This window comes from Pongo pygmaeus, chromosome 10 (assembly GCF_028885625.2).
Source record: "Pongo pygmaeus isolate AG05252 chromosome 10, NHGRI_mPonPyg2-v2.0_pri, whole genome shotgun sequence".
Taxonomy (NCBI): domain Eukaryota; kingdom Metazoa; phylum Chordata; class Mammalia; order Primates; family Hominidae; genus Pongo; species Pongo pygmaeus.
This window is the reverse complement of record NC_072383.2, coordinates 119,269,274-119,284,590: the sequence shown is the minus strand read 5'-3', so window position 1 is coordinate 119,284,590 and position 15,317 is coordinate 119,269,274. Positions and strand designations below refer to the sequence as shown.

Sequence of the window (15,317 nt, the reverse complement as noted above, 5' to 3'; positions counted from 1 at the left end):
GGGAGGGGTGAGGTATTCTGGGAAATGTAGTTTTTGCCTACATCCGGGTCTCTTTTTTTTGTTTTTTTGTTTTTTTGGTTTTTTTTTCCTCCCCCACCTCCGCCCCAACCCCACTGTGAGGGCATTCAAAATAATGGGACTTGCAGTTGCTCCAAGTCCAGGTTTTTCACTTAGTACACTAAAAATACAGTAACAATAATAATATGCACTAATAATAATGTAGCCAAACATTGGAATACCTGTGGAACTCCTTTATAGACTCCTTTGATTTATGGTTTTTTTTTTTTTTTTTTGAGACGGAGTCCCGCTCTGTCGCCCAGGCTAGAGTGCAGTGGCGCGATCTCGGCTGACTGCAAGCTCCGCCTCCCGGGTTCACGCTATTCTCTTGCCTCAGCCTCCCGAGTAGCTGGGACTATAGGGGCCCGCCACCACGCCCGGCTAATTTTTTGTATTTTTAGTAGAGACACGGTTTCACCGTGTTAGCCAGGATGGTCTCGATCTCCTGACCTCGTGATCCGCCCACCTCGGCCTCCCAAAGTGCTGGGATTACAGGCGTGAGCCACCGCGCCCGGCCAATTTATGGTTCTTATTCTAGCGTTAATACCAATTGATTTATGGCCCTTAGTCTATCTCATATTAGGAATAATAATAATAACGTTAATAATGACAATACCTTACATTTAATATCACTTTACGGCACTTCTTCATACAGTACATCACTTTATTTCTTTAGCCTGGGGTGGCGGTGCGCACCTGTGGTCCCCATTACTCAGGAGACAGAGGCGGAAACAGGCCGCAGGCAGTGGTTCATGCGTGTAATCCCAACACTGGGAGGCAGAGGTGGAAGGATCCTTGGAGGCCAGGAGTCCCAGACCAGCCTGGGGAATATAGCGAGATCCATGTCTCTAAAGAATAAAAATATTTTTTAAAAAATTAGTTGGGCAGCCGGGCGTGGTGGCTGACACCTGTAATTCCAGCCCTTTGGGAGTTTGAGTGGGGCAGATCACTTGAGGCCAGGAGTTCAAGACCAGCCTGGCCAACATAGCAAAATCCCGACCCTATTAAAAGTACAAAAATTAGCTGGGCTCTGAATAAAATAGTTTGAATAAAACTAACTTTAATTTAAAAGAAAGAAAGAAAAAAAAATTAGCCAAGCATAGTGGCTGTGGCTGTACACCTGTAGTTCTAGCTACTCAGGAAACTGAGGTGGGAGGATCACCTGAGCCCGGCAGTTGGAGGTTGCAGTGAGATATGATCATGCCAATGCACTCCAGTATGAGTGACAGAGAGGGAGACCCTGTCTAAAATTTTTTTTAAAAAGCAGAAACAGAGAACAAAAAGCAGATTAGTCATTTCAAAATTACTTTTCTTATAAAGGTTTAAGCAGAATGGACTTCGTTATGTGGGGTAAAACTGACCAGTTTGGGGATTTGATGATTTCTCAGAAGGTCAGATAAACAACTTAGTTTAGGCGTGGTTGGGTAGAACTTCACCTTGAGTAACTCTGTTTTGGTTTGGTCTACTGTGCTGAAGCTCAGCGCAAACCAATGGGCTCCTATAAATTGTATTTAACAGCTGTTAACATTATCACGTGTAATCTTCTCAGTAACAAATTTTAGACTAAGTGTGCCTGTAGTCCCAGCTACTCAGGAGGCTGAGGAAGGATGATCACTTGAGCCCAAGAGTATGAATCCAGCCTGGGTAACACAACGAGACTCTGTCCCTAAATAAATACAATTTAAAGATGAGAAAATGGACTCCAAAAGTTCAGATAATTTGCCTATTATCACATCGCTAACAAGTGATGTTCTTACCTATGAGACAAGCAGTTCCTCATTTTACAGATACAGTGAGATTTAGAAAATCATGCATGTGGGGCTGGGCGCGGTGGCTCACATCTGTAACCCCAGCACTTTGGGAGGCCGAGCCAGGTGGATCAACAGGTCAGGAGTTCAAGCCCAGACTGACCAACAGAGTGAAACCCCATCTCTACTAAAAATACAAAAAAATTAGCCAGGCGTGGTGGTGCGTGCCTGTAATCCCAGCTACTGAGGAGGCTGAGGCAGGAGAATCACTTGAACCCAGGAGGCACAGGTTGCAGTGAGCCAAGACTGCGCCACTGTATTCCAGCCTGGGCAACAGAGGGAGACTCCATCTCAAAAAAAAAAAAAAAGAAAAGAAAGAAAGAAAATCATGTATATAGGTCAGGTGCGGTGGTTCATACCTGTAATCCTAGCACTTTTTGGGAGGCTGAGGCAGGCAGATCACAAGGTCAGGATTTTGAGACCAGCCTGACCAATATAGTGAAACCCCGTCTCTCTTAAAAATACAACAATTAGCCGGGCGTGGTGGCACACACCTGTAGTCCCAGCTACTTGGGAGGTTGAGGGAGGACAATCGCTTGAACCTGAGAGGCGAAGGTTGCAGTGAGCTGAGATTGGGCCACTGCACTCCAGCTTGGGTGACAGAGCGAGACTCTGTCTCAAACAAAAAAAAAAAAAGGAAAATCATGTATGTGGCCAGGCAAGGTGGCTCAATCCCAACATTCTGGGAGGCTGAGGCAGGAGGATCACTTGATGTTAGGAGTTTGAGACCAGCTTGAACAACATAGTGAAACCCATTCTCTACTAAAAATTAAAAAACAAAAAACAAAAACATATGGTTTACAGATACAGACACTAAGACTTTGGGAATCATACCACACCTATTTGTACTTTGGAAAATTACAAATGATTCCCTTCCAACCATAGTAGTTTGAGATTCAAAAGATCACACAGACATGCTATTAAGGAAATGACCAGGGCCAGGTGCGGTGGCTCACGCCTATAATCCCAGCACTTTTGGAGATTGAGGTAGGCAGATTGCCCAAGCCCAGGAGTTCAAGACTATTCAGGGCAACATGGCAAAACTCTGTCTCAACAAAAAATACAAAAATCAGCCCGGTGTGGTGGTGCACACCTGTAGTCCCAGCTATTCAGGAGGTTGGGGTGGGAGGATGGCTTGAGCCTGGGAGGGTGAGAAGTGAGCTATGATTGTGCCACTGCACTCCACCCTGGGTGACAAAGTGAGATCCTGTTTCAAAATAAAGAATGAATGAATAAATAAGTAAATAAGACCAGCCTGGCCAAAATGGTGAAACCCCATCTCTACTGAAAATACAAAAATTAGCGCCGGGCGTGGTGGCTCAGCACTTTGGGAGGCTAAGGCAGGTGGATTACCTGAAGTCAGGAGTTCATGACCAGCCTGGCCAATATAGCGAAACCCCGTCTCTACTAAAAATACAAAAATTAGCCTGGCATGGTGGCACATGCCTGTAATCCCAGCTACTAGGGAGGCTGAGGCAGGACGATCGCTTGAACCCAGGAGACAGAGGTTGCAGTGAGCAGAGGTCGTGCCACTGCACTCCAGTCTGGGCAACAGAGCAAGACGCCACCTCAAAAAAAAAAAAATGCCTTCCAACAGTCCTTGTCCTATTTCACTTTTTACAGGTTTTCCTCCACAAATCATATGAAATAAGAGAACAGTGAAATACTGTTGGTCTGGATACTTAATCTGATGTGCAGAAGGAACAGCCCTAAATCCTGAGATCCATTCTTTTATATAACTAAATATGGAAGATATAAGATTCTTTGATGAGACTTTATTAATTTATTTATTTATTTATTTTTGAGACGGAGTCTGGCTCTGTCACCCAGGCTTGAGTGCAGTGGTGCAATCTCAGCTCACTGCAACCTGTGACTCCTGGGTTGAAGTGATTATCCTTCTTCAACCTCCTGAATAGCTGGGACTACAGGTGTGCACCACCATGCCTGGCTGATTTTTGTATTTTAGTAGAGACAGGGTTTCTCCATGTTAGCCATGCTGGTCTCGAACTTCTGATCTCATGCAATCCGCCCGCCTCAGGCTCCCAAAGTGTTGGGATTACAGGCGTGAGCCACCGCACCCAGCCACTTAATTTCTTTTAACAAAGACATGAGAATTATGAATACATGGATGAATCATTTCGCCCTTGTATCATTCCTTTTTTTTTTTTCTCATCACTATACCAACAAGGACCTTCTACCATTCTTAAAATAAAAGAGAAAGAAACAGAAATCCCAGCGCAGTACTTCCCAAACGAAAGCGGTTAGGTGTCCATCTGTCAGGCTATATTAAACCAGGAAGAGAATTTTCATTTCAAAATAGTTTCTTCTATTGGCGCTTTCTCCTCGTGAAATATTTACAGGAAACATACATTTAAAATGGAATGAAAGCAGAAACATACAGTAATCCAAGCAAAACTCAACAACGTCCGTTCTTTATTTTGCACAAGACGGTCTACATTACCCTTGCCATTAAAAAAAGACTGAAAATCTGGGGCTGAAGTAAAACACCCATGACATGCCACCTGGAGCTAGGAATGTAGCTTTGGGTCAGCAGGAGACCAAGTGTTAGTGGTGGTTCTGGCTTGCTAAGTGGATACCAGAGCTTTCGTTCCCATTTATGAGCTTCCTAGGTTCATAAAACGGACAGAACAAAGAAGTCTGTCCTATGTTTATTTTTCAGAGTAGTCTAGAATGTTTCTCAAGAATGGTCTGCAAATCTTTTGCATGAGAATCGCCAGAGAAATTTGTTTAAATAGAGATTAAAGAGATATAGGTCAGATCAAAATCTCTGGTAGTTGGGGACCCAGGAATCTTCATTTTAAAACTTAAACCAAGTGATTCTTACACTCAACAAAGTGTGCAGGAATTGGCCCCGTGATTTTGGCTTTTTAACCACATCATGTCTCAATTTCCCTCTTCTGCACAAGACAACAAGAGTTCCTGGATATCTTGCGAGTTAGTACTCTTCTGCCTAGCCGGATTCAGAGACATGGCCGCTAAGAGGTGACCCGGGGCTCCCCTGAGGTCCCCTCATTCCTGGTGAATTGTAAATTCAATTTGAGAAGAGAGAGAGGAAGGGATTTCCGATACTTAAAGACCACCCTTTGGATACTAGAGATTATGCCCGCACAACTGTGTATCAGATTTCAGGGCGCGTTCGGCTAATAATGTTGCCGGCCAGCCGCCGTCGTTCGTCGAGTGACGCAACAAGGCGTACTCTCTGGCCCTTGTCACTCGACTACCAAGATGGCGGCCCCCAGGAGCTGCGCCCTATGGAGCTATTGCGGTCGTGGGTGGTCGTGGGCGATGCGGGGCTGCCAGCTCCTCGGGCTTCGTAGCTCTTGGCCCGGGGCCCCACTAAGTGCTCGGCTCTTGTCCCAAGAGAAGCGGGCAACGGAAACGCACTTCGGGTTTGAGACTGTGTCGGAAGAAGAGAAGGGAGGCAAAGGTGAAAGGGGCGAGAGGGCGGATGGGAGGGATCTGACCGTCCGTGGTCTGGTTTCTTCTGGCCAGTTAGGGTTGATTTAACATCCAGCTAGTTCCAGTGTTGTTGTCTGTGCAGTTATCTTTTTTTTTTTTTTTTTTTTTGAGACAGAATTTCGCTCTTGTTGCCCACGCTGGAGTGCAATGGTCCGATCTTGGCTCACTGCAACCTCCGCCTCCCGGATTCAAGCGATTCTCCTGCCTCAGCTTCCCGAGTAGCTGGGATTACAGGCCCCCGCCACCACGCCCGGCTAACTTTTTTGTATTCTTACTAGAGATGGGGTTTCACCAGGCTGGTCTCGAACTCCTGACCTCATGTGATTCGCCTGCCTCGGCCTCCCAAAGTGCTGGGATTACAGGTGTGAGCCACCGCGCCCAGCCAGACGCCCCCTTTTTAAAAGCACAATACTGATGACTAAATCCCATCAACTGAGCATTTGTGATGTGCCAGGCAACGTACAGATATTATTTTCAGTTCTCATTTTCAACATTCCAGTAGTGGGTATTGTTATTACCATATTACACGTGAGGAAATTGAGACTTAAAGGTTAAGCAAGAAGTTGCCCAGTTGAACATATCTAGTAAGTGGCGGAACCAGTATTCAAACCCAGTTTAATCTGAGTCTGAAGCCCCCGTTCTTTACCTCTAGAGAAAAATAGGGTTTTTTGTTTTGTTTTTATTTATTCATTTGTTTATTCTGAGACGGAGTTTCGCTCTTGTTGCCCAGGCTGGAGTGCAATGGCGCAATCTGGGCTCACTGCAACCTCAGCCTCCTGGGTTCAAGCGATCCTCCTGCCTCAGCCTCCGGAGTAGCTGGGATTAAGGCATGCGTCACCATGTCTGACTAATTTCGTATTTTTAGTAGAGACGGGGTTTCTCCACGTTGGTCAGGCTGGTCTCGAACTCCGGACCTCAGGTGATCCACCCGCCTTAGCCTTCCAAAGTGCCTGGATTACAGATGTGAGCCACCGCCCCAGCCTGAGAAAGAAAGAAAGAGAGAAAGAAAAGAGAGAGAGAGAGAAGAGAAAGAAAGAAAAGAGAAAAGAAAAGAGGGAAGGAAGGAGAGAAACTATCTTCTGTGTGCCTCAGCTTCCAAATTGGCCAAGTAGAACTAATAGTAACCCTTCTTCTCTTGGAGTTCTTGTGAGTATCAAAATACTTGATACATGAAAGCACTTTAAACAGTCTCTGGCATTTAGTAATTGTTCAATAATGTTAGATATTGTTGAGCAGTTTCTTTTTGTCAGCACTGTGCCACAGGCATAGGAAAGGAAAAGGAGTGTTTTAAAACTCTACTAGTACTATTTATAATGATGAAGGAATTGGCCCATTTTACAGATATGTAAGGTGAGGCTCTGAGATGTTTCTTTACTGAGTCACCCAGGAAATAAGAAAAAGTGCCCACAGTGGAATTTCCCATCCCCTTAAAGTCTACCCGCCTCAACCTTGCTAATACATAGCTCTATTTTAACACTTTGAATATCGAATTCAAATTATTATTTGTTTCACAGGATTGAATGCCCAGAAAGCCAGGACAGTGGCTCATTCGTTCCTATTTCCTCAGTGCTTGATACACATTAGGAACTTGATAATTGCTTATGGACTGAAATAAGTGGAGCCAAGTACGATAATACCAAGTATTTCATTTTATTTTATTTTTTACTTTTAAGACTAGTCAAGTGCAGTAGCAAGCACTTATTAAGGTTCTGAAACTTTCTAAAATACTTAACATTAATTCTTATAAATAAAACTGTAAGATAAGAACTATTAGCCCAGTTTTCTTTGAAATGGGAGTCTCTCTCTGTCGCCCAGCCTGGAGTCCAGTGGCTTGATCTCGGCTCACTGCAACCACCGCCTCCCAGGTTCAAGCGATTCTCCTATCTCAGCCTCCCGAGTAGCTGGGATTATAGGCGTCTGCCACTGTGCCCTGCTAATTTTTGTACTTTTAGTAGAGACGGGGTTTCTTTTTTTTTTTTTTCCTTTGAGACGGAGTCTCTCTCTGTCACCCAGGCTGGAAGGCAGTGGTGCAATCTCGGCTCACTGCAAGCTCCGCCTCCTGGCTTCACGCCATTCTCCTGCCTCAGCCTCCCGAGTAGCTGGGACTACAGGCGCCCGCCACCACGCCCGGCTAATTTTTTGTATTTTTTTTTTAGTACAGACAGGGTTTCACCATGTTAGCCAGGATGGTCTGGATCTCCTGACCTCGTGATCCACCCGCCTCGGCCTCCCAAAGTGCTGGGATTACAGGCGTGAGCCACCGCGCCTGCCATAGCCCAGTTTTATAAGTGAAGAAAATGTGAGGCCGGGCACGGTGGCTCACGCCTGTAATCCCAGCACTTTGGAAGGCTGAGGTGGGTGGATCACCTGAGGTCGAGAGTTCCAGACCAGCCTGACCAACATGGAGAAACTCCGTCTCTACTGAAAATACAAAATTAGCCCGGCATGGTGGTGCATGCCTGTATTCCCAGCTACTGAGGAGGCTGAAGCAGGAGAATCCCTTGAACCTGGGAGGTGGAGGTTTTGGTGAGCCCAGATTGCGCCATTGCACTCCAGCCTGGGCAACAAGAGTGAAACTCCTCTCAAAAAAAAGAAAATGTGAAACAAATACATTAAATCACTTGCCCAAGATTCTGCTAATAAGTGGCAGAACTGAGATTTGAATTCAGGTGGGTTACTTCCAAAGTGTGTGCTCTTACGCAGTAATTAGTATAATTATAATAATAGTGTAATAATAATAATGCCTAACTTCTGTTTTGTGTTTTACAATGTATAATCAACATTTCACACTGGCAAGCAAGGAAGAAGTTAACTACTAAACTAAATATGAATTCCAGATTGGGGACTGAGATTGCAGTACAGACAGTCCTTGCTGTGCACAGTAATGCAAGACTGTGAAAATGTGCAAGCTGAAGTCATACACAAAGACCTTAATCAATGGGAAAAATTATAATTGTTTTATGACCTTTAAAAATTATCAACCATCAAAAACCCTGTCAGTTATAAATGTATAATGAAATGGAAAAATATATACTAAAGTTGATATTTATTTACAGCCAGGCGCGATGGTTCACACCTGTAATCCCAGCACTTTGGGAGGCCGAGGTAGGCACTCGAAGTCAGGAGTTTGAGACCAGCCTGGCCAACATGGTGAAACCTCATCTCTACTAAAAATACAAAAAAAAATTAGCCAAGCATGGTGGTGCATGCCTGTAATCACAGCTAATCAGGAGGCTGAGGCAGGCGAATTGCTTGAAGCTGGGAGGTGGAGATTGCAGTGAGCTGAGATTGTGCCACTGCACACTAGCCTGGGCGACAGAGTGAGACTGTCTCAAAAAAAAAAAGAAAAAAAAACTTCTAATAAAAAATTAGAAACCTTGAGAATTAAATTCTTTTATTTCCTTGTAAAAAAATTGCCAAGAGTAGGCCAGGCGCAGTGGCTCACACCTGTAATCCCAGCACTTTGGGAGGCCAAGGCGGGCGGATCATGAGGAAGAGATTGAGACCATCCTGGCTAACACGGTGAAACCCCGTCTCTACTAAAAATACAAAAAAATTAGCCAGGCACTGTGGCGGGCGCCTGTAGTCCCAGCTACTCCGGAGGCTGAGGCAGGAGAATGGCGTGAACCCGAGAGGCGGAGCTTGCAGTGAGCCGAGATCCTGCCACTACACTCCAGCCTGGGCGACAGAGCAAGACTCCGTCTCAAAAAAAAAAAAAAAAAAAAAAAATTGCCAAGAGTAGTTTGAACACTATTTGCCACCTTCTTGTCATATGAAATATCTTTTCTATGCCTTGGCAAATTGCCATATTTCTAAGTTTTTATCTACTAGTATTTTATCCTTTGTGCTTTCAATGTTATGAAATACCTCCAAGAACTCCTTTAATGTGGAAGTTTTTGCTGGCATCACTTCTTCTGGGACACCTTCAACCTTTTTGTCACAGCTCCATTTCTTGTTCATGTTGGTAAGTTCATCTTCCTGCAGTTCCTCTGGCTGTATGTCTAGAGTCTCTCCAGTGGCAGCAGTGTCAATATTCCCCCAGTCATCTATTTCTCCTATAACTCCACTGATACTCAATTTGAATTTCACTTCCAGCATTATCAGCATTTTCATTTTTGTTGCTCAATTCCCTCTTTCATTTATCCAGTTAAATGCCACATGTGTTTTATCACTGAAAGATAAGGAGGCAATACAAGTACATGCTTTACTGTCCGTGAACTGAGTAACTGATGCAGTGACCAGTAACCTAAAGTCTGGGAAAGAAGTGCGTGATTGGTTGCTGATCATGCTGTGTATCTGTTATTTACATAGTGATTTGTAGACTAAAGAATCTATTTTATGTAATTACTCACATTTAATATACCATTGTACTTGAATTGTGGCGTTGGGGGACTGGTGTTGTTTAGATAAACCACAGTAACTGAAATTCATGTATATTGGAACATGCAAAGCCAGGACTATTTGCTTATTTATTTATTTATTTTTATGTATTTATTTTTTTTGAGACGGAGTCTCACTCTGTCGCCCAGGCTGGAGTGCGGTGGCACGATCTCGGCTCACTGTAAGCTCCACCTCCCAGGTTCACGCCATTCTCCTGCCTCAGCCTCCCGAGTAGCCGGGACTACAGGCACCCGCCACCACGCCCGGCTAGTTTTTTTGTATTTTTAGTAGAGACGGGGTTTCACCGTGTTAGCCAGGATGGTCTCGATCTCCTGACCTCATGATCCCCCTGCCTCAGCCTCCCAAAGTGCTGGGATTATAGGCGTGAGCCACCGCGCCCGGCCTTGTTTGTTTATTTTTGAGACAAGGTCTCACTATGCTGCCCAGGCTGGGGTACAATGGCTATTCAGAGGCACAATCATAGCACACTGCAGCCTTGAACTCCTGGGTTCAAGCAGTCCTCTCCCATTAGCCCCCCGAGTAGCTGGCACTCCAGGTGTGTGCCACCATGCCAGCAAGGACTATTTATACTGAGTGAGGTTAGCCTTAGTGTCCCCCAGACACCCCAAAAGATGCTCAAAAGAGCAGGCTGGGCGTGGTGGCTCACGCCTGTAATCCCAGTACTTTGGGAGGCTGAGGTGGGCAGATCATGAGGTCAGCAGTTTGAGACCAGCTGGCCAACATGGTGAAACCCCATCTCTACTAAAAATACAAAAATTAGCCAGGCATGGTGGCAAGTGCCTGTAATCGCAGCTATTCGGGAGGCTGAGGCAGGAGAATCACTTGAACCTAGGAGGAGGAGGTTGCAGTGAGCCGAAATTGCGCCACTGTACCCCAGCCTGGGCGACAGAGCTAGACTCCATCTCAAAATAAAAAGTCCGGGCACAGTGGTTCACACCTGTGATCCCAACACTTTGGGAAGCTAAGGCGGGCAGATCTGAGGTTCAGAGGTTACAGTGAGCCAAGATCATGCCACTGCACTGCAGCCTGGGTGACAGAGCAAGACTCCGTCCCAAAGAAAATTAAAAGAAAAAAAAAGGAAAGAGCGCACTTGGAAATCCGAAGGTTGAGAATAGGCATTGAAGTTTGAGTTAAAGGCGGGCTCTGTAGTCTGATTCAGCAGAAGAGAGTCATGTTTTCAATCTGTGCAGCACATTTCATCTGAGGAACTCAAAGCATCTCCTCTTCATTATCCAATTCAGCCTTCTGGCAGGGAGATAGGGAGCTGGCACTGATATAGCTGTCTTACGGGCAGAGAAAGTGAGGTGAAAAACAGTTAAATGTAACTTTAAGGCTGGGTGCGGTGGCTCACGCCTGTAATCCCAGCACTTTGGGAGGCCGAGGCGTGCGGATCACGAGCTCAGGAGATCGAGACTGTCCTGGCTAGCATGGTGAAACCCCGTCTCTACTAAAAATACAAAAAATTGGCTGGGCGTGGTGGCGGGCGCCTGTAGTCCCAGCTACTCGGGAGGCTGAGGCAGGGTGTGAACCCGGGAGGCGGAGCTTGCAGTGAGCCGAGATTGGGCCACTGCACTCCAGCCTGGGCGACAGAGCGAGACTCCATCTCAAAAAAAAAAAAAAAAAAATGTAACTTTAAAGGGAACACTTCTGAGAGTCTTGGATAGTAGACTGTTTCTCTCTTTAGCTATCCCAGATTCCACAGTCTGTGTTGATCCTATGGAGAAGACTCATGAGAGCCCTCTAAATTGTGACTTAGCCCTGATTCACAGCTTGGCATCTAGGTGCCCGCCAAATTGTACCTGAGGTTCTTCTCAGTGATACAGGCAGACATGAGCTGAGGTCTTTCCATCCGTTAATCATGCATCTTTCATCTTTATTTTGAAACAGAGTCTCTCTCCGTCGCCCAGGCTGGAATGCAGTGGTCCAATTTCAGCTCACTGCAACCTCTACCTTCCAGGTTCAAGTGATTCTCCTGCCCAAACCACCTGAGTAGCTGGGATTACAGGTGTGCGCAACCATGCCCAGCTAATTTTTGTGTTTTTACTAGAGACAGGGTTTTGCCATGTTGGCCAGGCTAGCCTTGAACTCCTGGCCTCAAGTGAACCACCCACCTCAGACTCCCAAAGTGCTGGGATTACAGGCAAGAGCCACTGTGCCCTGTATGCATACTTCTAATGGATCTTGTCTTTTATTATAATAACCATGAGAAAAATTCCAATTTCCCCCACCCTATCCTTTAAGAAACAGAAACATCTATTTAGTACCAGGTATATGGATGGCATTATTACAAAGTAGTAGTCCTAAGTAATAATAATTAAAACAGCAGAAAAGAGGTTGATTTCTTCCATGAAGTACATTTAAGCCTCTTATTAAAGAGGTAATGTGATGCCATCCACGACTTAGGAGCAGCAGCGGGGAGCAGGCTGCGGAGAGGACCAGTGCAGACATGGCCAAGTCTAAGAACCACACCACACACAGCCAGTCCCGAAATGGCACAGAAATGGTATCAAGAAACCCCGATCACAGAGATATGAATCTTTTTTTTTTTTTTTTTTCTTTGAGACGGAGTCTCGCTCTGTGGCCCAGGCTGGAGTGCAGTAGCGCGATCTCGGCTCACTGCAAGCTCCGCCTCCCGGGTTCACGCCATTCTCCTGCCTCAGCCTCTCGAGTAGCTGGGACCACAGGCGCCTGCCACCATGCCGGCTAATTTTTTGTATTTTTAGTAGAGACGGGGTTTCACCATGTTAGCCAGGATGGTCTCGATCTCCTCACCTCGTGATCTGCCTGTCTCAGCCTCCCAAAGTGCTGGGATTACAGGCATGAGCCACCGCGCCCGGCTGATAAGAATCTTTCTTTCTTTTTTTTTTTTTTTTTTGATAAGAATCTCTTAAGGGAGTGGACCCCAAGTTTCTGAGGAATATGCGCTTTGCCAAGAAGCACAACAAGAAGGGCCTAAAAAGATGCAGGCCAACAGTGCCAAGGCCATGAGTGCACGTGCTGAGGCTATCAAGGCCCTTGTAAAGCCCAAGGAGGTTAAGCCCAAGATCCCAAAGGGTGTCAGCCCCAAGCTCAATCCACTTGCCTACATTGCCCACCCCAGGCTTGGGAAGTGTGCTTGTGCCTGCATTGCCAAGGGGCTCAAGCTATGTCGGTCGAAGGCCAAGGCCAAAGATCAAACCAAGGCCCAGGCTGCAGCTCCAGCTTCAGTTCCAGCTTAGGCTCCCAAAGGTGCCCAGACACCTACGAAGGCTTCAGAGTAGATATCTCTGTCTGCCAACGTGAGGACGGAAGGACTGGTCCGACCCCCCTGGACTGCCATCTGCATGGGGCTGGGGTCCTCCTGTGCTATTTGTACAAATAAATCTGAGGCAGGAAAAAAAATAAATCAATAAAGAGGTAATGTTAAGGTGTAGATTTGAGCATCAAGCATTACGACTTAGTTTCACCTTGCAAAGACAGGCCATTTCAGGGGAAAAAAGCTTCCTCCTTTTTTGTTTAGGATTTTTCTAAGGGAATACTGTTAATAGCACTATTGTGTGTGTTTCTCCCATGTCAGTCTATCAGGTGTTTGAAAGTGTGGCTAAGAAGTATGATGTGATGAATGATATGATGAGTCTTGGTATCCATCGTGTTTGGAAGGATTTGCTGCTCTGGAAGATGCGCCCACTTCCTGGGACCCAGCTGCTTGATGTTGCCGGAGGCACAGGTAATGTCGAGTTTGGTATCCTTCACTACCATTGAGCATGTTTTACAGAAATTAGTCTCTCTTGTAATGAGCTAGCTCACCTAACACTAGGCGGAAGATGGTGATTGAAAATCAGCATACTTGTAACTTCTGAGAAGGGCATGCACTTATCTTTTTGACTGAATATCAATCAAAAGCATAGAATAACACTTTTGTGCCTGTCACTATTTTTTTTTTTGAGATGGAGTCTCACTCTGTCGCCCAGGCTGGCGTGCAGTGTCTCAATCTCAGCTCATTGCAACCTCTGCCTCCCAGGCTCAAGCAATTCTCCTGCCTCAGCCTCCTGAGTAGCTGGGACTACAGGCGCACTCCACCAAGCCCAGCTAATATTTTGTATTTTAGTAGAGACGGGGTTTCACTGTGTTTCCCAGGCTGGTCTTGAACTCGTGAGCTCAGGCAGTCTGCCTGCCTCGGCCTCCCAAAGTGCTAGGATTACAGGCGTGAGCCACCGCGCCTGGCCGGTGCCTGTCTGCCTGTCACATTTCCTTTTTTTTTTTTTTTTTTTTTGAGATAGAGTCTTGCTCTTCTCCCAGACTGCAGTGCAGCGGTGCAGTCTCGGCTCCACTGCAACCTCCACCTCCCGGGTTCAAGCAATTCTCTGCCTCAGCCTCCTGAGTAGCTGGGATTACAGGCATGCGCCACCGCGCCTGGCTAATTTTTGTATTGCTAGTAGAGACAGGGTTCCACCATCTTGGCCAGGCTGGTCTTGAACTCCTGACCTCATGATACACCCGCCTCGGCCTCCCAAGGTGCTGGGATTACAGGTGTGAGCCACTGTGCCCAGCTGCCTGTCACATTTCTAAAATACACAGATTGGCTGGCCGCAGTGGCTCACACCTGTACTCCCAGCATTTTGGGAGGCCAAGGTGGGTGCATTGCCTAAGGTCAGGAGTTCAAGACCAGCCTGGCCAACATGGTGAAAACCCATCTCTACTAAAAATACAAAAAAAACGCCAGTGTGGTGGCTGGTGCCTGTAATCCCAGCTACTTGGGAGGCTGAGGCAGGAGAATTTCTTGAACTGGGGAGGTGGAAGGTTGCAGTGAGCTGAGATCATACCATTACACTCCAGCCTGGGCAACAGAGCAAGATTCCGTCTCAAAAAAAAAAACAGGATTACGAAGGAAAATGTTGAATTTTTGACCAGTGACATTTCACCATCTAAATGACTGTTTTATCTTCTGCTTAACCTTTAACCCCCTTTTCCTCTTTTTTAGGGGATGGGAGAAGCCTTTTATCACTTTATGTAAGTTTTCTAGGCTGCCTTTTCTGCTTGATTTGCTATCACATCAAATATCAAAAGTTTGTGCACAGTCCTTTGTTACTTCTTGTACACTGAGCATTTGGAGAGAAAAATGTCATGATTTTACACAATGCATCTTGGTGATGTCATTGTACATGTTAAATTACATTAGAGGCTGGACGTGGTGGCTCACACCTGTAATCGTAGCACTTTGGGAGGATCACCTGAGGTTAGGAGTTCAAGACCAGTCTGGCTAACATGGTGAAACCCCGTCTCTACTAAAAATACAAAACTCAGCTGGGCGATGGTGGGGCGTGGTGGCTCATGCCTGTAATCCCAGCACTTTGGGAGCCCAAGGCGGTCGGATCATGAGGTCAAGAGATTGAGACCATCCTGGCCAACATGGTGAAACCCCGTCTCTACTAAAAATACGAAAATTGGCCGGTTGTGGTGGAACGCGCCTGTAATCCCAGATACTCAGGAGGCTGAGGCAGGAGAATTGCTTGAACCCAGGAGGCCGAGGTTGCAGTGAGCTGAGATCAAGCCACCACACTCCAGCCTGGGCGACAGAGTGAGACTCCATCT

General features: G+C 46.1%; 1 protein-coding gene and 1 pseudogene across 1 annotated transcript in view; both read left to right on the top strand.

Moving 5' to 3' along the window:
- The first annotated feature begins 4,276 nt into the window (after positions 1-4,276).
- COQ5 (coenzyme Q5, methyltransferase) overlaps positions 4,277-15,317 on the top strand; it is a 28,145-nt gene continuing 17,104 nt past the window's right edge. The window contains exons 1-2 of the mRNA XM_054444630.2: positions 4,277-5,313; positions 13,303-13,452. Of these exons, the coding sequence (XP_054300605.1) occupies positions 5,112-5,313; positions 13,303-13,452 (352 nt within the window). The 5' untranslated portion in view covers positions 4,277-5,111. The remainder of the gene's footprint in view (positions 5,314-13,302; positions 13,453-15,317) is intronic.
- LOC129010429 (large ribosomal subunit protein eL29-like) lies at positions 11,761-13,295 on the top strand (annotated as a pseudogene).